This window comes from Hemitrygon akajei, chromosome 6, assembly GCF_048418815.1.
Source record: "Hemitrygon akajei chromosome 6, sHemAka1.3, whole genome shotgun sequence".
Taxonomy (NCBI): Eukaryota; Metazoa; Chordata; class Chondrichthyes; order Myliobatiformes; family Dasyatidae; genus Hemitrygon; species Hemitrygon akajei.
In genome coordinates this window covers 40,526,981-40,549,555 of record NC_133129.1, presented here as the reverse complement: position 1 = coordinate 40,549,555, position 22,575 = coordinate 40,526,981, and the positions used below count along the sequence as shown (strand labels likewise).

General features: G+C 39.1%; 1 protein-coding gene and 1 pseudogene across 1 annotated transcript; one reads left to right on the top strand and one right to left on the bottom strand.

The window, feature by feature from the left end:
* Positions 1-97: 97 nt before the first annotated feature.
* On the bottom strand, positions 98-22,528 carry cenph (centromere protein H). Its single transcript, XM_073048207.1, has 10 exons — positions 22,458-22,528; positions 16,629-16,766; positions 16,090-16,145; positions 12,096-12,144; positions 11,876-11,947; positions 11,290-11,346; positions 10,129-10,192; positions 9,303-9,354; positions 7,223-7,383; positions 98-1,505 (listed from the first exon to the last, which is right to left on the bottom strand). The coding sequence occupies exons 1-10, from the start codon at positions 22,502-22,504 to the stop codon at positions 1,398-1,400; spliced, it is 804 nt and encodes a 267-aa protein (XP_072904308.1). The 5' UTR covers positions 22,505-22,528; the 3' UTR covers positions 98-1,397.
* Positions 3,121-4,165, top strand: LOC140728990 (large ribosomal subunit protein uL10 pseudogene; annotated as a pseudogene).
* Positions 22,529-22,575: the final 47 nt, after the last annotated feature.

Here is a 22,575-nt window from a genome sequence, read left to right as displayed (position 1 = left end):
TGAATTATGTACTTCATTAAATTATCCCAAAAAATTAAATTAACCTATGAGAAATATGCAAACTAAAATAAAAATAAAACTTCATACTGAACAGATGAGAACAAGCCAACCACTCATTTTTATTGATTTTATAGCCATTGCTATATCTTTGCTACTTTTTACATAAAATGGAACTACTGCATATAGTCATGTGACTCTCTAAGTTTTATACTAAAGGATAAAATTGCATACAGAATATTGTCATATGTACTTAAGATTTACACTTTGAAATGATTTAACCCCTTACAATAGGCACATTCTTATAATATTAGTATTTATATTTACAAGGATATTAAATATTAATGAGAAAGCAGAAAAATATTTACAAGAACATTTGTTATAGACAGGATTAAAGGGAAAGAAATAACTACAATATCAACAAAGTATTCCGTCAAATAATTTTTCACTGAGAATTTCTTTCAGTTAATTCTAATTCCTTCCTAATTTATATTCACCACTGATAAGAAGACTAAGAGACAAACTACATTTAATGACAATTTAAACTACCATAAAAAAAACTCAGAAAAGAAAACCAAGTCTACAGTTGGAAACAAATTGGAAATGCACTTTTGCTGACCACTGCACTGCCAGAATTCCACCGATTAAACTGAAAACCCAGTTTTGCATGCTGCATCAAAAACAGTGAAGAATTAAGTGACAAACTTTGAAAGGGCAAAAGGTATTACTTTTCTGTGCCCCGAGGGAAAAAATTCAAGCATGCTTGTTAGTCTTGGGGATATCAGAATTACATATGGGAGAAGGGGCTAAGTAGAATGGGAGGCATCGAAAAGAAAAGCCCCTCGGGTCTGGTTCTGATCTGGCACAAGACCCCACATCCCATTGATCTTACGTGGAGACAACAGGAAAAAAGTGGGGAAGGCAAGTTTCTTTTAAATAACAGAATTTAATTATTTGTTTTTAGTTAAATAAAATGCTTTAAATCTAAGAATATTAAATGTATTTTTAAATAATTTCAATAGTCTTTCAATGATTCTGAATGACATATAAAATTATTAAATTTACAGTATTTTAATCAATTATAAGCTTTGTTTACTGTTGGGGAATTTAGAGGCAGAGCCCCATCAAAATGCCCACAAGACTCTGTCCTCACTGGACTCTGGGATAGAGTCATAAATGCTGGCTCAGCTCATCCAGATCAGCTACAGGTAGGCATAGGGAACAGAGCACTGCAGGCCAACAAGGTCTGGCCCTTCAGACCAGAAGGTGTTCAAAAATTCAGCTTTCCACATTGTGGTGGAAACCAGACAGTGATGGGATGGGGAAAGGTATTTAATGTAAAGAATTACTTTGTAAATTACATTGGACTTCATTTTGTCATTCCCATCAAATGCAATCTATCAGTGGACTGAATCTGTTTCTTCAAGTGGATTATTCTCCAACTGCAAAACTATTTCTTTCAATTCAGGATCATTGGCCCAGTTCACTCCACTAGCAAGAATAACGCCCTGTAAAAATACAAATTAATATTTCTGATTAATTTTCAAAACATTAGTAAGAATGTACATGATTAATGAGACAATTCATCAATCGTTCTATCTATTTTACATTTCATCAACCTCTAATAATAAAATCAACATATAGAAGAGAACAGCAGCCTTTTATTCCAAATGCAATTTTCAATTTGTGTCAAGGTAGTTGGATTCATATGGGACTGCCAAAGCAGAACTATATTTAACTTTGAGTACTTAATCATTATCAGAGATACTATTCTCATCAATAAGCCAGGGTCTTTATTAAAACAGAATATGATAGCAGCACACAGGGCAAATTGTATCTGTTGGTGTCACCCAAAAAGGTGTGGCAGAGAAAAGGAGCAGCTAGAAAAATATAAGATCTCATTAAGCAAAAAGTAGATGACCAAGTTGTGCTGGTTTGAAAAGATATAACAATAATAAAACAACAGAGATGCATCAGAGACACAGAGGGTATGCAAGTACAAAGTTCAAAGAAAATGTTATCAAAGTATATTTATGTCACCATATACAGCCCTGAGATTCATTTTCTTGTCGGCATAGTCAACAAATCTATAGAATAGTAACTGTAACAGATTCAGTGAAAGATCGATCAGAGGGCAGAAGACAACAAACTGTGCAAATGCAATTATAAATAAATAGTAATACATAACAAGAACATGAGATAATGAGATAGAGTTCTTAAAATGAGATAATTGTTTGTAGGAACATTTCAATAATGGGGCATGTAACATTTTCTTCCACCATTCTCCTTTCGGTCTCCAGGTATTTCATCTTTCCCTTTTTCATTTTTGCTCATATATCAGCTGGTTATGAAATAAGGAGTTATTGACATAAAACATCTTCCTCTCATCATATACTACCCAAAATTGAATTTCCACTACCTTCTGTTTAAAATATGGGGTTTTCAGCAATTGCAGTACTTTTTCTTTATCCCTCATTCTCATAGCACATCCAGAAGCACCCCTATAGCACATAGGGGTTACGTTGCTGTCCCAGGAACTGAATTAAACCAGAGTCCTGACTCCCACATTGGGACTGATTGGCACTTAATTCAATTATTATTGTGGTTTGCAGTAACTGTGTGTATGCAAAACAGAAGTTATGTTTCCTGTGTAATTGTGACTGCAATTTAAATCAAATTTATTGTTGCAAGATGCTTCTATGTGAATAATAGAAAGGTTTTACTTTCGGAGCATAGAACAGTACGGCACTGGACATGTCATACCCAGCCCATGATAATGTCATTCTTGATTTTCTTCTCCCCAACTTAAAAGCATGTTTGACATTTCTACCCTTGGGAACATTCTGACTCTCTACATCAATCATCATTAAAAAAAACCTCTGTCAGGTCTACCCTCAGCCTCTGACACTCTATAGCAGGGGTTCCCAATGTGGCAAGGGTCCATGGGATGAAATAGGTTGGGAAACCCTGCTCTAGAGTAAACAGCCCAAGTTTATTCAACTTCTCCTTATAGCTCAGTCCCTCTAATCATGATAAATCTCTTATGAACCCTTTCCAGAGTCTCCACATCCTTCCTATAATCAGATTACCAGAACTGCAACAATACTCCAAGTACAGCTTTTTTTCGTTCCGGGGCTCTGAGTGATATCTCGTCTTTAAACCAGTTTGTGGCAATCCTTGGAAGCACTTAAAGATGCCCAGGGAAGACAGAGCTACGTGGAAATCAAATTACTTTCTCAAAATTATTCAACTATTGGATGATTATCCAAAATGTTTCATTGTCAGAGCAGACAACGTTGGATCCAAGCAGATGCAGCAGATCCATATATCGCTGCGTGGTAAGGCTGTCGTGTTGATGGGCAAGAATACCATGATGCGCAAGGCTATCCGTGGTCACTTGGAGAACAACCCTGCTCTGGAAAAGCTTCTCCCACACATTCGTGGTAATGTTGGCTTTGTGTTTACTAAGGAGGATTTGTGCGAAGTCCGTGACATGCTGCTGTCCAACAAGGTCCCAACTGCTGCTCGTGCTGGTGCAATTGCTCCATGTGATGTCACTGTGCCAGGTCAAAACACTGGTTTGGGACCTGAGAAGACCTCTTTCTTCCAGGCTTTGGGAATCACCACCAAGATCTCCAGAGGTACTATTGAAATTCTGAGCGATGTACATCTCATCAAGGAGGGCGACAAGGTGGGAGCCAGTGAAGCCACTCTGCTGAACATGTTGAACATCTCTCCCTTCTCCTACGGCTTGGTGATCAGGCAGGTTTATGATAATGGCAGTATATATGACCCTGAGGTCCTGGACATCACAGAAGAAACTCTGCAGAAGTGTTTCTTAGAGGAAGTTCGTAATGTGGCAAGTGTGTGTCTGGAAATTGGTTATCCAACTATAGCCTCTGTACCACATTCCATCATTAATGGTTACAAAAGAGTGCTGGCCATTGCTGTGGAGACAGACTATTCCTTCCCATTAGCCGATAAGGTAAAAGCTTTCTTGGCTGACCCATCAGCTTTTGCTGCTCCTGTTGTTGAGGCTGCTCCAGTTGCTGTCAAGGAGGAAGTGAAAGAGGAGAAGAAGGAAGAGTCTGAGGAGTCTGATGATGACATGGGCTTTGGTCTGTTTGACTAAAAAAAACCTGCCCATCTCTGCATAGCTGTTCAATCTACCTAACCAAAATAAAGGAATTATTTACCCAAAAAAAAACTAAAAAAAAACTCCAAGTACAATCTGAATAGTGCTTTAAATAGCTGCAGCATGACATCCCTACTCATATACTCAATTCCAATGAATGCAAGCAGGCCATATGCCTTCTTTATCACCTACAGTAATCCACTTGTGTAGCCATTTTCAGTGAATTATGGACTGGGATCCCTAGATTCCTCTGTACCTCAATGCCAGTATGAGGTCTACCATTAAATGTATACTTTATCCTTTCACTTGGCCTCCTTAAATCCAACACCTCACACTTGCCCAGATTAAACTCCATATTCAACTTCTCTGCCCATATCGGTACGTATATCCCACTGTATTCTTTGATAGATCTTTACACTTCCCACAACTCCAGTAATCTCAGTGTCATCCACAAATTTGCTAATCCACCCAACTACATTTTCATCTAAATCACTGAAAATATATCTTAGCACCAATCACTGTGGAAAAACACTGGTCACGGACCTTCAGCCAGAATAACAGCCTTCTATCCCTATTCTCTGGCCTCCATGGGCAAGCCAATTAGGAATTCAAACTTGCTATTATGAGGGACCTTATCAAATGCCATACTAAATTCCGCACAGATAACGTCCATTGCCTTATCCTTATCAAGCACCTTTGTCACCGCCTCAAAAACTCAATCAAGTTTGTAAGGCATGATCTCCATGCACAAAGCCAACATTGACTGTCCCTAAGCAGGCTATGCCCAAACAATGCATATAAATCTTACCCTTTAGAATCTTCTTCAGTACCTTTCCTGTCAGTGACTTGAGTGTTACTCATCTATAATTATCTGGACTATCCCCATTTCCTTTCTTGAAGAAAAGCACAACATTTGCTCCTCTCCAGTTCTCTGGGACCTTGCTTGTTGCTAATGAGGACATAAAGATCTCTGTCAAAGCCTCAGAAATCTCATTTTTGTCCCCTCAATATTCTAGGATATATACTTGGGTATTTATCCACCTTAACATTTTTCAGAAAAACTGTCACCATCTCTTCCTTTATTTCAAAATCCCCAGCAGGTTAGCCTGTCCCATTGTCTTCACTATCCTCCGAATTCTTCCAAAGTACCAACACAAGTACTTATTTAGTACCTCAGCCACTTGCTCTGAGTCCAAGCACAAATTCCCTCCTTTATCCTCAAGTGGACTCTCCTTAGTCATCCTCTTTTTCTTAGATATAAAAAGCCTTAGGAATCTCCTTAATCCTGCTCTCCAAGAACATAACTTGGCCTCTTATGGCCTTTCTAATCATCTGCTTGAGCATGTACTTATATTCCACAAAGGATCAGTCTGATTTTAGCTACCTAAACTTTTATTATGCTTCTTTTTTCCCTTCCTGACTAAACGTAGGGCCCCTCAGGGTCATCCAAGGTTCCCTTACCTTACCATCCTTGTCATTACTCCTTAACAGGGCATGCTGGTCTTTAAACAACTTCCATATGTCAGACATGGACAACTTCCGTATGTCTGACAGCAGTTGCTCCCAGTCAATATCCTGTAGCTCCTGTTGCAATTTTCCCTCCCCTAATTTAGTACCTTCCAATAAGAATGAATTATATTCTTATTCAGAACTATCTTAAAATGTTCACCCACTATCAGGTCTGCCACCTGGCCTGGCTCAATTCTCAAAACTAGGCCCAGTATGTTCTCTCCTCTAGTTGGATCCCAACATACTGTTTCAAGAACCCCTCTTGACTGTATTAAGAACCCCCCCCCCCCCCAACCCATCTGAGTTTCTTGTGTTTTAAAGAAGTTTTAATCAATACTGGGGAAGTTAAAAATGACCTGCTATGACAATCTTGTTGTTTCTGTCTCTTCCCATTTTCCTATATTTCTTCTCCACTACTGACTGGCTAATGGGCCCTATAATCTCATCAGGCTAATAACACCTTCCCTGTTTTGGAGCTCCATCCAAATTGCCTCTGAGAATGAGCCCTCCAGTATGACCTCCCTGAGCACAGCTATGACATTCTCCATTATCAGTAACGCAACCCCACCATTTGAAATAATGAAATCCAGCAATATTGAGCTACCTGTCCTGTTCTTCACACAGCCACGTCTCTATAATGGCAACAATATTGTAATTCCATGTACTGATCCAGGCTCTAAGATCATCCTCCTTCCCCATATACTCCTAGCATTGAAATAAATAAATAAATGTGTTTCAGCCTATCAGTCCCAACATGTTTATCAGCTGTTCTTCTTTGTCTTATTTGTCACTCCATCTTTCTTGCCCTCATCCCTACCATCTGTTGCCCTGCTACTGTGGTTCCTATCACCCTAACACTCTAGTTTAAATCCTCCTTGAACAGCACCAGCAAAGACATCGGTTCCCCTCCAGTTCAGAATCAAACCATTTTATTTGTACAGATTCCACCTGTCCTAGAAGAGAGAACTTGGTGATCCATAAATCTGGACCTCTCTTTCCTGTAGCAGCTCCTTAGCCACAAATGAATTGCACTGTCTATCTATTTCTAACCTAACTAGCATGTGGCACAGGTAGTAATCCTGCTTTTTAATGTTCAATCTAGCGCTCTAAAATAATTCTGCAGGTAGCCCTGTATCCTTCAATGGGCCTGCCTGGATATAAATATTTCTCTGTATGTTTATGTTCTAAGAAGCCAGGATTGGACTTAGTTGTGATGTTCAAAGTAGTTGAACAGCCTGCCAACACTTGGGTGGATACACATGTACAATTTTCAGTCCATGACTTGTGCTGACTCTCTGTTATTTTAAGGAGAAAAAAAAAATCATAGAATGAAAACTATATAGTGGAAAAAAAATGAACTGCAATCCTAGATCATATGATTAGCCATAAACTTTGTCAATGTTCTCATAAGAATTCATTTTACATGGAGCTGTACATTGGAAACAGACAGGATATTCAACTAAGAAGGTGGGAGTAGGGAGCAGGATGGTGTAGAGAGCAGCTTTGAAGTAAATACAAAGATGACATTTTCTGTATTAAAAAATAAAACATACATATTATTTTTGTATTAATAATCTCTACCTGCAAAACCTTCTGAATTAATGTCACCATTTTAAAGTGCTCTTGCAAGTTTTTTTCTCCACGTCTTGGAAGTTCCTTCTCTAATTGCTGTAGCAACTGTTGCTGCTTCGTCTTTTCAGCTCTCATGTCTTTTAATACACCTTGCATTTTTCGTTTCAACACTAAGTCAGAGGAAAAAATACACACACTGTTTCAGTTATGGAGGACTTTGATATATGCCCTTAAGTGGAATTTCTCCATTTTTGTTCTTAATTTCAGTCAGTATAGGTTCACTCAATGATCCTTCTAACATATTATCCACTCCTACAGCTATGATGTTTTATTTTGAACCTATCCCAATGGTCCATAACCATTGCAGCAGTTCACAGGATTAGTGTATAATAGAAGTGCTCAGCTAGATGCTCTAAAATGATGTGATATACCTGCCCCTTCCCAGCCTCAGGCAATATATTCTAGATTCCATCCAATCCCCCTCCCCAATGTTTCTCAGATCACATCAAGACCCTTTCACCCCAGCTCTGCACAGAAGAAATTCCTTTTTTCAGTTCTATCTATGTCCCTCATCATTTTGCAAATCTCTATTGGGTTTCCCCTCAGCCTCCTCTGCTCCTAAGAAAACAAACCCAGTTTATTCAGACTGAAACATCCATTCCCGGGCAACACCCTGGCGAGTCACTTCTCCAGTGCAATCTCATCCTCCATATCAGGTGGTGACAGAGCTGCCCACAGTACTCCCGCTGTGGTTGAATCCAGAGATTACTTCTTTTAAGATACTGTTTCTAGATCTCTTTCCAGACTCCCTAAAATCTGCCGAAAGGACCACTCCCAATTACTATATAGGTCATAGACCATAACCTCCGGTGGGTCAACCTCCTTTCCCTCAAGAATTTTCAGCAGCCACTCAGTGGACTCCTTGATCCTGGCACCAGGAATGCAACACACTAACTTGGAATCACATGTGACTGTAAAAGGCCAAACAACAGCATTCTCTATTCCCTTGTTTTACTCCCCAACAACCTTAGAATTCCTCTCCCTTCCTGAACAGATAAGCCACCCAGTATGCTGCAACCTTCCTTGTAGCTGAACTTCCCTCTGCTTCTCCAGTACTCAACACAAAATACTGGTTGGAGATCAAGGTGTCCTCAGTGGTCTCCTGAACTACCTTTCTACTTAGTTTTGTTTGTTCAACAGTCACCTATTCCTTATCTATCTACATTTTAACCTGCAGGGTAACCATATCCTGAAAGCTGCCACACAGCTGGTATTTCACTTATAACCCAGAGCTCTAGCCCTCTTAGCTGACAACATTTCATGCATCTGTAGTTATCCAGAATACTTGAAATATAGTTCCCATGTGGCACAGGATATAAGTGGGATACCTGGCCGAGCTTCTATTTATTAGATTAACTCACTGCATAGATAAACTAAGGACCTAGGGACACAAGAGTCTGCATGTGCTGGACTTCTGAAGCAACACACAGAATGCTGGAGGAACTTTGTGGTCAGGCAGAATCTATGGAGGGAAATGAACAATTGATGTTTTGGGTCAAGACCCTTCATTAGGACTGGAAAAAAAGAGGGGAGAGTCAGTATAAAAAGATGGGGTGAAGGGGTGAAGCAAAGGGAGAGTGGAAATGATGCAAGAAGCTGGGAGGTGATCGGTGGAAGTGACAAAGGGCTAAAGAATTGTCTTAAAATTGAATTATTTATTGTTTTATTAATACTAATCAAACTTTATATTTCTTATAATTTTGCTTTAAACTCATGTTTCCATCTCCCAAACTCCTTTTAAAATTATTGCCTTCCTTCCTGCATCATTTTGAAATTCACTGCACCTCCATTACCTGCATTACTTTTAAACTTATATGGCCTTAGTCTCCCATACATTTATTAAATTCTGTCCCTCAATCTTAGCATTCTAGTATATGAACGTTAAAAGAGAACAAAATCCATTATACATTTTGAAATTGGTTCCAAGAGAAATGTTGTATATTGAAAGGACAAGGAATAAATTACTAAAATAATATGCCAGTATTGAATTAATTGTAAACCAAATGTATTGCATTAAAATTATAATTACATAGTCTTTGCTTTTGAACTTCAAACACTGCATTTTCCAAAGTCTGAACTTCCTACAACAAAACAAAAAAATAACAATGACTAGATTTCCACAAGTTGTGTGAATTATAATAGATTAATTAACAATTTGAATACAAAGCTAAAGGAAAAGTGTAATTGATATAAAAACAGTATTTTAAATAAGATTGAATTTATATCAGTGCTGAGAAAAGGAGCTTTAAGTAGTGTGCTAGCAGCAGATGCCTACAGACCAAACTCAGCAAAATATTAAATTATTGCCATTTTACTTCAACAGTATCCTTAAGCCCCAATTTAGAAATAGCGTTCATTAATTTGAACAAGCAAAGTACAAATCTGAGAATATTGCAAATTCTCAACAAGTCAGTCAGCAGCTGAAGGGACAGAACGAGGAAAACAGAATTCAAATTTCAGGTTGATGACCTTTCTACAGAATCAGGAAGAATTAGAAATCAAATATGTTTCAAGTTCTAGGGAAGGGAGAGGAATAGAGTAACAAAAAAAGATGGTTTGTAATACATCAAAGAACATGCCAAAATAGATGAAAGATTTAGTAATCACACAAGCTGAGGAAGGATGGTGAAGTCTTATTGATTACAGATAATCTATCTGCAGAGATACAATAGGAGGAAATGAATGAGAATAAAGGAGAGAGAAAAACATTTCGATTACATTTCCTTCATTTTTAGAAATAGCAACAACAGCAGCTAAATGTGCTTTATAAAATTCTTCTGAATTGAAAGAAAAGTTAAAGTCAGCAATGAATGTTAACTCTGAAATACATAACAGATTAATTTTATTCAACATACCTTCTGGGTTTCTAAAATCTCAGAACAGAGATCTAAAGAGTGATTAATTGTTTCCATTATCAACCTTAAAACAAGAAACAATTCATTAAATAATAAACTTGAGTGGATCTTATTGAGAACTTCAGAATTACTTCCATTTTTAGAATAACACTAGCAACATTCCAAACAAAAATAGAAAATGTCATAAACAGTCAGCGGGTAGAACAGCATCTGTGGAGAGAGAAACAGATTAAGCATCGCAGATCAATTAATCTGAGCAGGAAAGACAGAAAATAAGCATGTTTTAAGTTGAAGAGAGGCGAAGAGTTGAAAAGAATTTGGGATGCCTGCGATGGCGTGGAAACCAAACTACCCAGGCAACAATTACTTTCGGTGCCAGCAGTCAGAAAGAAAAGAAACCAAAAGGATATGTTGGAATCTTACATACCAAGTACAACTGTTGCAAGAAACTTTTTTTTAAAAAGTGAGAATGCTGAAAAAACCAGCAGGCCAAGTGAAACAGAAAATATTTCAAGTTCCTTTTTTAATGGAAATTCTTAATTTCCGCCAAACTAAGGAACTTTCAGAATGACAGAATAAGTGACAATGTAACAGAATTATCAGTGTTAGAATAAAGAAAGTTATTGAGGAGTAATTTTACATTAATTAACAACAAATAATTATATTGTTGAAATGAAAAGAGAGGCTTTGAATTGCCAAGGCATAGAAGGCTAGGAACCAAGAGCTGGTAAGTGGGTTTAGTATAAATGGGTACTTGATGGTCAGTATGGTCATGGCAGGCCATAGGGCCAGTTTGCATGCTTTATGTCTCTACAATTAAATAAGGTCCTTTCATTCATCATATAAATAGTGGAAAAAGTAGAGATTCCCAATGAGCTACAGTTGGAAAAAGAATGCAGAATTGAGGTTACAGTCACATCAGCCATTATTAAATGGCAGTGCAGGTTCTTGGGACCAAGTGATTTATACCTACCCTGATTTATATGGTTGAAAGTTTAAAAATCAAGAGCGCTGAAACCAAATTTTAAATCAAGTAGTGATTAAAGAAGCTAAAGTACTTTCGTTCCAAAGTAATTTAAAAAATCTACTTTGTCTTTAAACCTGATGTATTTGAATGAAGATAACACAGTATTTACTAACTCATGCACTGGAAATACTTACTTCCCTTCTTTATCATTCATTTGTGCCGCTTCGCGTAGAGCATGTGTGTACTGAAGTCTGCAAAATATCAGAAAGTCAAACCTCTTTTCATTTCTTCATTCTAGAAGCTAAGAAACCAACCTGAAAGCTATAAACCTTGTAGTCTACTCCTAGATTTCTTCAGATTTGGTTATCTAGGTGGTAAAGAACTGATTGTCATCAAGATGATTTTACTGCTTCACAGAGAGCCTATGACAGATATGTAATATAACATGCAGCTTGTCACAGATGGGCCACTGCCTTAATTTACCTGGATTTTACATAAAGAATGGGGCTCCTACTTAGTCTGAAGTACAGTGGATAAATATACCATATATACATTTAAATCTATTTGCATGCATAACCCATAAAATATTTTTCCAACTGGTGACAGGTGATTACAGAAGTGCAGATTTAACATAGCATATACCCAAGCATGTTTCCACCCATTCTTGACATAAACATCTTTCAATGCTCCATAGGTAAAGATGCATAGGTATAATGCATGAGCAACAAATACTGGCCTTGACAGCCAAAACACAACAATGAATCCTGGATTTTTTCATACCTATGGAGGGCCATGTTCTTCTGCTGGAAAGAGATTGATACATCTTCTAATTCCCTTTCAATCACTTGAATTCTTACAACATGCAAAAGAAAATAATCATTCCACAATTAATGTTGAACTTCTTAATGATTTCTCAAAATGAAAATAATACTGTACTAAGGCAAGTAAAAGATAATCCATCTTTTACTTCACAGTAGAATAATAGACTAAATAAACGTACGTTTCTTTCAAATTATCTTCCGACACAGCCCCTGTATTAGTTTCAAGACCTAGTTAAAAAATACAAATACTAATTAATTTTGGTCCAAAAAAAATCTTTTACCTACTTGTTTAATATTTATTGTTGCATTTTACTGGTCAGTTTATAGACCAAGAAATGAAGGTCTTTTGATTAGGATCTCTCATTGACCGTTCGTTCAATTTCACTTTTTTTTCCTTCAGCTTAGAACCTCAAAAGTACGAGAAGTTATTTTAGTCATTAAATTTGCAATGAATAAAGAATTTTCTATAAGATATTTTTTCTTTTAACTCTTAAAAAAGGGAGTATAAAATGTGTCATTCACATACACTGTGGACGATCCAATAGACCAATGTGTTATTTCACTACAAAAAAGGACCTTGGCAATTGTAGGGATGATTTACAGTGGACTGAAAAGCTTGAGCATATAGATATTAAGAAAGAGGATGTGCTGGAGCTTTTGGAAAGCATCAAGTAAGTCACCGGGACCAGACGAGATATACCCCCAACTTCTGTGGGAGGCGAGGGAGGGGGTTCTGGAGGATTGGAGGTTGTAGGTGTTGTTCCCTAATTCAAGAAAGGGAGTAGAGATAGCCCAGAAAATTAGAGACCAGTGAGTCTTACATCAATGGTTGGTAAGTTGATGGAGAAGATCCGGAGAGGCAGGACTTATGAACATTTGGAGAGACATAATATGATTAGGAATAGTCAGCATGGCCTTGTCAAAAGCAAGGCATTTGATAAGGTACCCCATGTAAGGCTTGTTGAGAAAGTAAGGAGACATGGGATCCAAGAGGGCATTGCTTTGTTGAACCAGAATTGGCTTGCCCACAGAAAGCAGAGTGGTTAAAGATGGGTCATATTCTGCATGGAGGTTGGTGACCAGTGGTGTGCCTCAGGGATCTTTTCTGGGACACTTTCTCTTTGTGATTTTCATAAATGACCTGGATGAGGAAATGGGAGGGATGGGTTGGTAAATTTGCTGATGACACAAAGGTTGGGGTGTTGTAGATAGTGTGGAGGACTGTCACAGTTTACAGTGGGACATCGATAAGATGCAAAACTGGGCTGAGAAGTGGCAGACGGAGTTCAACCCAGATAAGTGTGAGGTGGTTCATTTTGGTAGGACAAATATGATGGCAGAATATAGATTTAATGGTAAGACTCTTGGCAGTGTAGGTTATCAGAGTCCATAGGACATTCAAAGCTGCTGTGCAGGTTGACTCTGTGGTTAAGAAGGCATATGGTGTATTGGACTTCATCAACTGTGGGATTTAGTTCAAGAGCTGAGAGGTAATGTTACAACTATTTAGGACCCTGGTCAGACCTCACTTTGAGTACTGTGCTTAGTTCTGGTCGCCTCACTACAGGAAGGATGTTGAAACTATAGAAAGGGTGAAGAGGAGATTTACAAGGATGTTGTCTGGATTGGAAAGCATGCCATGAGAATAGATTGAGTGAACTTGGCCTTTTCTCCTTGGAACGACGGGATGAGCGGTGACCTGAAAGAGGTGTATAAGATAACAAGAGGCATTGATCGTGTGGATAGTCAGAGGCTTTTTCCCAGGGCTGAAATGGCTAACACGAGAGGGCATAGTTTTAAGGTGCTTGGAAGCAGGTACAGAGGAGATGTCAGGGGATTCGTTTTTTTACACAGGGAGTGATGAATGCGTGGAATGAGCTGCCAGCGACGGTGGTGGAGGCAGATACGAGAGGGTCTTTTAAGAGACACTTGGATAGGTACATGGAGCTTAGAAAAATAGAGGGCTATGGGTAACCCTAGGTAATTTCTAAAGTAAGTACATGTTCAGCACAGCGTTGTGGGCCAAAGGGCCTGTATTGTGCTATAGGTTTTCTGTGTTTTTATTATTATTCTTTTTGATACCAGCTACTTAGCTGAAGAATGTAGCAAGTAAAGAAATAAAAGAACCTCGACAAAGTGAGTTATTCTAGAGAGCTGTTGAAAGAGGAACATAGTGCATTTTTTTAAAAAAAGAGGCCAAAGAGACAGCTCCTTTCTTACTTTCAGGTATGCAACATATTAAACACATTAAATATTAATATATAATGAACATTTTAAATAATGAATATAGAAGGGAACAGAAGAGGAAGGAGAGAAATCTACATATGGAAGGATGCAAGAAATGGTAAAGTATATTCCAGACAACACACACAAAATGCTGGAGGAACTCAGCAGACCAGGCAGCATTTATAGTCAATATTTCAGGCCGAGACCCTTCAGCAGGACTGGAGAAAAAAGATGATTAGATTTAAAAGTTGGGGGGGGGGGGAGGGGAGAGAGAAACACAAGGAGATCAGTGAAACCGGGAGGGGAAGAGATGAAGTAAAGAGCTGGGAAGTTGTTTGGTGAAAGAGATACAAGGTTGGAGAAGGGAAAACCTGAAAGGAGAGGACAGAAGGCCATGGAAGAAAGAAAAGGGGGTGGAGCACCAGAGGGAGGCGATGGGCAGGCAAGGTGAGAGAGGGAAAAGGGGATGGGGAATGGTGAAAGAGGGGCGGGGGCATTACCGGAAGTTCGAGAAATCGATGTTCATGCCATCAGGATGCAGGCTATCCAGATGGAATACAAGGTGTTCCACCAACCTGAGTATGGCCTCATTGCGACAGTAGAGAAGGCCATGAATTGACATATTGGAACGGGAATGGGTAGTGAAGTACTGGCTCACCTGTAAGGACTGTTTGTTTCCCTGAGTAGAAGTGAGGGAGGAAGTGTAGGGGCAGGTGTAGCACTTGTTCTGCTTGCAAGGATAAGTGCCAGGAGGGAGATCAGTGGGGAGGGACGAATGGACAAGGGAGTCGCATAGGGAGCGATCCCTGTGAAAAGCATAAAGTGGGGGGAGGGAGGGGAAGGGAAAGATGTGCTTGATGATGGGATCCCATTGGAGATGGCAGAAGTTCCAGAGAATTATATTCCAGAGAGCAGTTTGAGGAAATCAGAGCACTGTTGATGTTGGAGAGCAAGAGGAGAAAGCCAACTCAAGAAAATTACATAAAGGGGAAACTAGCAATTTTATAGATTGATTTTGGAGAACAAAGCACAAAATACAATGTCCTCAAACTGTAAAATGTATAATAGTGAGAGCAGTTTGGATTAACATAAATTTCATTAAGCATTAAATCTGAAAAGTGAAAAAGCATGTTTCCTGATATCAGACCATTTCTAAGCCAACAAAGTACTTTCAAAGTAGAATAGAGTAACCGTGATAATGCAGGGCAGATCAGACTTTGTTGAACATCTCACCTGAAATGCAATTCCCCAGACAAGATGACAATGCATTATGGTACTGCATTAAATTTTGCACTCAAATCTGCTGAATGGGTCTTTAACTCATAGTCAGAACAAGAGAGCCAACAGTAAATCAAGGCTGGGGGCCTAAAGAGATCTGAAGGACATGATTTTCCCCACAGAGGAGGGGTATATGGAACAAACTACCAGTGGAGGTGTTAGAGGCAGGAAAAATTACAATACTAAAGACAGTTGGACTGGTGCATGGATAGGAAAAGTTTATAATGATATGGGCCAAACATAGACAAATGGGATTAGTTAGATATGCATTTTGATTGAAATGGATGAATTAGGCCGAATGGCCCATCTCCATGCTGTATTACTCTATGATGAAAGATGACATATTTAAGGGGAAATCTGAGGGGTAACTTCTTTACTCAGAGGGTTGTACAAGTATGGAACAAGCTGCATATGGAAGTGCTGGATGGGAGTTTGATTTCAACATTTAAGAGAAACTTTGATAAATATATGGATGAAAGGGGTATGAAGGACTATGGTCTAAGTGCGGATTGATGGGTCTAGACAGAATAACTTTAGCACAGACTAGATGGGCTGAAGGGCGCTGACGGGTTCTATGACTCTATGAAGAAATAATAACTGCAGAGATCAAAGTTCACAAAGAGATGAAGCAAATCAAAATAACTTAAAAGGTAATTCAAAACATCTTACACGCTTTCACACCCGTTTCTAGTTCCACTGTTTGTTGGGTTACTTGATCCTTTAACCTATCAAGAAAATATAGAAAACATAAAACAATTGTTATTTTTACATCCAATAAAAGTAAACAAATCAGACGTCTTGCCTTTATTTCAGATTTTCAGGACTGGAGGTGACATTGAGCTTTACTATAAGATCAATTCTACATGTACATGGGACTGCCTTGCAGCGTGGAATTTTAATGAATTTAATATTCAGCCTAATACAATGTGTTTTTACTTTCCTACATTATCACCAAATTTAAGAAATTAAGAGGAATTTCCCTGGCCAGTTTTGATTTTTCATTTGCATCATCCTCCAAAGACCTTTCTCCAGTTTCAGGTATATTGTGCCTTCCTCTTGCTCTCCAGTCTATTAATTAAAAGAGAGACTGTAGCAAGAAACTCTAATACTCTAGTAGAAATCAACAAAAAATCATTATGATTAATAATTCTTCTGCGATGGATGTTGAAAGTCTACTGTATCTCACCAAAAACACAGCCATTACTCACCACATAAGATGCAGAATAGAGTCCACTACAGTAGCATTTTCTTGTCCAATAGTTGGTGTTACATGGAAATTATCAAGTGCCAACTGTCCCAGCTTCATACAGGAACTGCCAAGCTTTTGTAAGATAGATCTTTCTGTTCTATAAATATTAGAAAATACTGTAGATAGGCTATTGCAAGATATCAAATAACATGAACATACAAATTTTAAAGTGTGCAGTAAATTATTCCAATTAGGAACAGGAATAAGCAAAGTAATCTCCAGGGTGGAGTGGTACATCAGAACCATAAATCACATCCTAAGAAGAGCTGTAAAAATTGAATTAATGTGTATTATTAATGGGTATTATGCACATCCCAAGTCAGTGATAACAGTATAATAATAAGTTCAGATTTGTGTAATTCAGGTGTAAATATTAGCTAGCACACATTTTCTATTTATATAGCACTTTTAGTAGAGCAAAAATGTGCCAATGCACTTCACACTATCACTACCCATTAAATTATTAATATCAAGGTATGCAAGAGATAATGGAGTTTAGCAAAGGTATGGTTAAACAAATGGTTTTTAAGGAGTAAGGCAGAGGAAATTAGAGAGGACTTTCCACAACTTGAAGCCTTTGAAACTGAGAGTAAGGTAAATTAAATGAACAATTAAATTCAGGCATGTTCAAAAGCTAGAATGGATGGAGTCTAGATATCTCAGGTACATAGCTGGAAGGAATTAAAAAGATGGAAAGAAGCAAGACCAGAAAGGAACTGTTAAAACAAATATGAGAATTCTAAAATCAAGATATTGTTCAACTGGAAACCAACATGACAGACAAATTGAATAGTAGTGGTCTAGATACAAACTTAACTCTTTGATCTACTGCGACACCAAAGTTGTGAACAACCTAGTTGGAAGAAGGGCTAGAATCACCAGCATGGAAACAGAAAATGAATGGACATCAAAGGAACTGTAAGAGAAGTGACAACTGTATATAGATACTCCTAACAGAGGAGAGGCAGTACTGAACTTAATTTTAGGAAATGAACTGTGGGTGAGCACTTTGAGGATACTAATCAAAGCACTGCAAGTTTCAAGATAGTTGTAGAAAGGGATAAAGGTGATCCAGATTGGAGAGGGAAGACCAATTTCCATATCATAAACAGGATTTGGCAAAGGCAGAGGGAAATTGTTCTCCAAGGGTAAACCTACATCTAACAAATAGGGGTCCCTTAAAAGTGAAACAGTGAGAGTTCAGCCTGCAAAAGTGAATCAGGGAAGTCCAAGAGGTCAAGGGATAGAGGATTTAGTAAAGTTAAAAAAAGGAAGCAGATAGCAGGAATGAACACTGAAAAAAGGCAGGGCCCTTCAGGAGTACAGAACTTGTAGGAGAGGACTTGAAAACTAAATTGAAAACTAAAGTGGGGCCATGACAGATTAAGAAAATTCCTCTAGGCATTTTATATTAAAAAGGGGGTAAGCAGGGTCCCCATTAGGAATCACAAGGCAATCTGTGCATGGGGCCATATTGATGAGGGCTTAAATGAATAGTTCTCATATGCATTCGGATGAGAAAGGCATTGTAGTTGCAGATTTCAGGGAGAGGAACAGGGATATTCCAATCAATGTTGGCATTAAAAAGGAGATTGCTTTAGATGTTTACTCTGTATAAATCCCCAGGCCTCATGAGGTGCATTCTAGAAAGAGATTGCTGGGGTTGTGATAGAGATTTTCACATCTTCACTAACCATTGGTTATAACTAGAGGATAGCAAATGACCAGCAGGCACTAGTCAGGTAATTACAGGCCCGTGAGTCTAACTTCAGTTAAAAAAAAGTTCTGAGAAACATGATTAATACTTGGAAAGGAAGGGGTAGATCAAAGATAGGAAGCATGGCTTTGTCAGTGACTGAAACAAACATTTAAAAAGACAGAGCTTTAAAAGAGCATTCCTAATGTGGACAAATGGATAGATGGGCAAAAAGGCCATCATGGATATGGTAGGGAACACCCATTTCTGTGCTGTAGGACTCTTTGATTCATGTTGGGACCCTTACAATGGTACCTAACGGCAACTCCTTGCTTGCATCTTCAGAAACAGCTCTATTTCTATCTTTAATATCTCTATTTTTCCCTTCCAGGGTTCTTTTGAGGACCCTGACCTGGAGTTACACGCTGACTTCGGTTCTTTGTGGGAATGGGACCCACTCTCGGAGTTTCACGACTGGCCGTTATTCAATGTGCTGAGGATGCGGCCTAAAAGATTAGCTCGCCTTCGGAGCTCCTGGATCTTGTGACTCTGGAGACGGCCGGACCGAAGATTGGTGCCCGGCAGGAAATCGGTGTGTCATGGGAAACGGAAGATCTCTGGCTGTGTGCCCAGAGACCCGAGATCTTTGGGCACAGAGCTCAGAAAAAGCGACGCAACAGACTTTTAATGTGGTAATCAGCGAGTTGTTTGTTATGTCTCCCCGCTCACTGTGAAACAGAGACACCTCTTTCTCCCTTATTGGGAGGGGGAGCCTGTGGTATGTCAAATACCAGGTGAACGAGCAGTCTTTGGGGTACTGCAAGTCTGCGTCTTTGCTGTTGCTTTGCAATAAATTTGAGTGCTCAGTGTTGGGTGCCGATGCTTTTTTTTGCTGGTGGGGGTGGAATTGTTGCTTGCTGCTGCTTACAAGTGGGAGGGGGGAGCTGGGGGAGGCTTTGGGGTTCTAACATTTAACTGTCATTCATTCTTTGGGAGCACTCCTCCATTTTAATGGATGGTTGCAAAGAAAAAGCATTTCAGGATGTATATTGTATGCATTTCTGACATTAAATGTACCTTTCAAACCTTACTATTTGTCATATACATGACTGATTTGAATATGATTTGTAGGAGATATCAGTTTGAATATCACAAGAAAATTGGTGGTCCTACCAATAGTACTGAGAACAGCCTTAGGTTATAAGATGATATTGATCACCTAGAAAGGTGGACCAAACAATCATAGCTATCATTCAATCTTGATAAGTACAGAGTGCTGCATTTTGGGAGGTCTAAAAGGGGAGAACATATACCCTGAATTAAAGCACATTAAAGAGTATACAGGAAAAGAAGGGCTATGGTGTAGAGTCCGAAGTGTTTATTACTGTCACATGTAAGACCATAAGACATAGGAGCATAATAAGGCTATTTGGCTCATCAAGTCTTCTCCATCATCTGATAAAAGCTTGTATTGCATGCTGCTCATATAGATCAAATCATTACACACTCTAACAATGTAGGTAGAACAATGTAACAAAAATAGCAATGCAAAATAAAGCGCAACAGAGAAAGTACAGTGCAGGTAAACAATAAGGTCACAGTGAAGTAGATCGTGAGGTCAAGGGTCTATCGAATTGTACTAGGGAACATTTAATAGTTTTACGTCAGTGGGGGAAAGCCATCTTTTGGCTAGTGGTCTTTGCTTTCAGGTTTTTGTATCTTCTGCCCAGTGGAATATGGGAGAAAAAGGAATGTCCTGAGTGGGTGTTATGCTGGCTGCTTTACTAAGACAAAGAGAAGTTAACAGAGTCCGGAGAGGGGAGAAATCTAACTATTTCATAGATCCCTAAAAGTAGTAGCACTGGTGGATAATATGGTCAAGAAAGCGTGCAGGGCATAGATTACAAAGGTATGGGAGGTTACCGCAGAACCTTATAAAACTTTGGTGAAGTTACCACTCAGTTACTGTATGTACAGTCAGGAAAGATGTGATTGCGCAGGATGTGCAAAGGAGACTCACCAGATGAGATACTTCAACTATGAAGAAATACTGGATAGGAATGGAGGAGGCTGAGGATGGGACCAGACAGAGCCATACTAAACTATGAAGGACATAAATAGGAGTAAAGTGAGAAATCTTTCCCATCATGAAGAAACCCATAACCATAAGCGTTGCAAGAGGACTAGCGGGGATCTGACAAAAAATATTTTCACCCAGAGGGTGGCTGCAATTTGAAAGGGCTGTCTGAGGTGCTGAAGTCAGGTACTCCCACCCATTTAAGTAGTAAATCACCAAGACACAGAACTAAATGCTGGTAAACTGAATTAGGACAGGTATTCCCCTCTGTCTGCACATGCTGCCAGGCCTGTTGAGTTTCTCCAGCAGTTTATTTTATACTCCAGATTACAGCATCTGTAGCCTCTTGTATCTCTACTATAGATAGGCAATTGATGGCCCAACAGACCATGTGATTCGAAGATCAATACTGTACATAATATTCCGTGTAGTTACATAAATACCCCATAGAACTGAAACATGGATCTCAATTTTTGCATTCAATTCTTTCAAAATAAACCTTGAGATGGTTAGCCTTCCTAATACCTTGCTCTGTCTACATTTAAGCATTCTGTTGCATCTCCTCCAATCTGATTTAGCCATGTGTTTCTTTATTATTTATTTGAAAATGGACAACTTTACATTTTTACTACATCGTACAGTTTGCCAGATCTTTGCACTTTAACATATCTTGTATCCTTTTATAACCTCCTTGTTCATATAGTACAGCACAGTAATGGACCTTTGGCCCACAAAGTTGTGCTGGCCTTTCAACCTAATTTAAGGTCAATACAACTCTTTCCTCCCCTCCTGCCTTCCATTTTTCTTTCATGCATCTGCCTATCTAAGTCTCTTAAATGCTCTTAACGTAGCTGCCTCTACCACAATCCTGGCAATGCACACCACACACTAAAAACTCCATCTGTAAAAAAGGTACCTCTGACATCGCCCTATACTTTATTCCAATCACCTTAAAATCATACCCTCTGGTGTTAGCCACTCCCGCCCAGGGAAAAAGTTTCTGGCAGTCCACTATCTATGGTCTTATTACCTTGTTCACCTCTATCAAGTGACCTCTCATCCTTTGCTCCAAAGAGAATAGCTGTAGGTCACCCAACCCTTCCTAATAAGGCATGTTCTCTAATCCAGGCAACATCCTGGTAAATCCCCCTCTGCACCCCCTCAAAAGCTTCCATATCCTTCCTATAACAAATAAAGGCCAACACTCTACATATGCCTTCTTAACCTCCCTATTAAATTGTACATCTATGGAAGTGGGTCTCAAAATCCCTCTGTTCCTCCACTCTAATAAATCCAACCATTAACCTTGTACTTGGCTTTCAACTTCGACATTCAAAGTGTATCACTTCACATTTTTCCAGACTGAACTCCATCTACCACTTTCTTGTCCAAGTCATTTATAAAAATCCCAAAGAGCTGGGGTCCCAGTACAGATCCCCATGGCACACTGAGCTCCAGCAGAATATGCCCCATGCCCCTGTCCTCTGTGGGCAAGCCAATTCTGAATGCCACCTGACTTCTGAATGAACCTACCGTGGAGAACATTGTCAAAGGTCCTACTAAAACCCATGTCCACCTCAAGTGCACTATCTTCATCATGCATTTTATCACATCCTCAAAGAATTCAATCAGACTTGGGAGTCATGATCTACCCCTCGTAAAACCATGCTGACCATCCCTGTTCAGACTATGCCTCTCCAAATACCCGTAAGCCCTATCTCTAGGAATCCTCTCCAATAATTTGCCCATAACTGAAGAAAAACTCCCTACTTCTTTTCTTAAATAAAGAAATGGCATTTACCACCCTCCAATCATCTGATTCTACTCCTGTGGCCAGCGAAGATCATCACCAAAGCATCTCTTCCTTCGCCTCCCTAAGTAACCTGGGGAATATTCCGTCCACTTCGAGCACTGCTCCCATTTTTTTTAAAATTCCGGCACATCCTCTTTACTAACGTTGACATGTTTCAGCACATTAGCACCCAGCACCGAACGGACGCTTTTCAATCTCTTACTCCGTATTTCGCGCCACTGCCTCTCCCGAATCCATCGCCGTCTCCATTGCGGACGATTCGCCTGCTTGCCTATTCTGTATGTTCATTGGGCAAGCTGGAGCTTCAGGGCGGGGCTCCT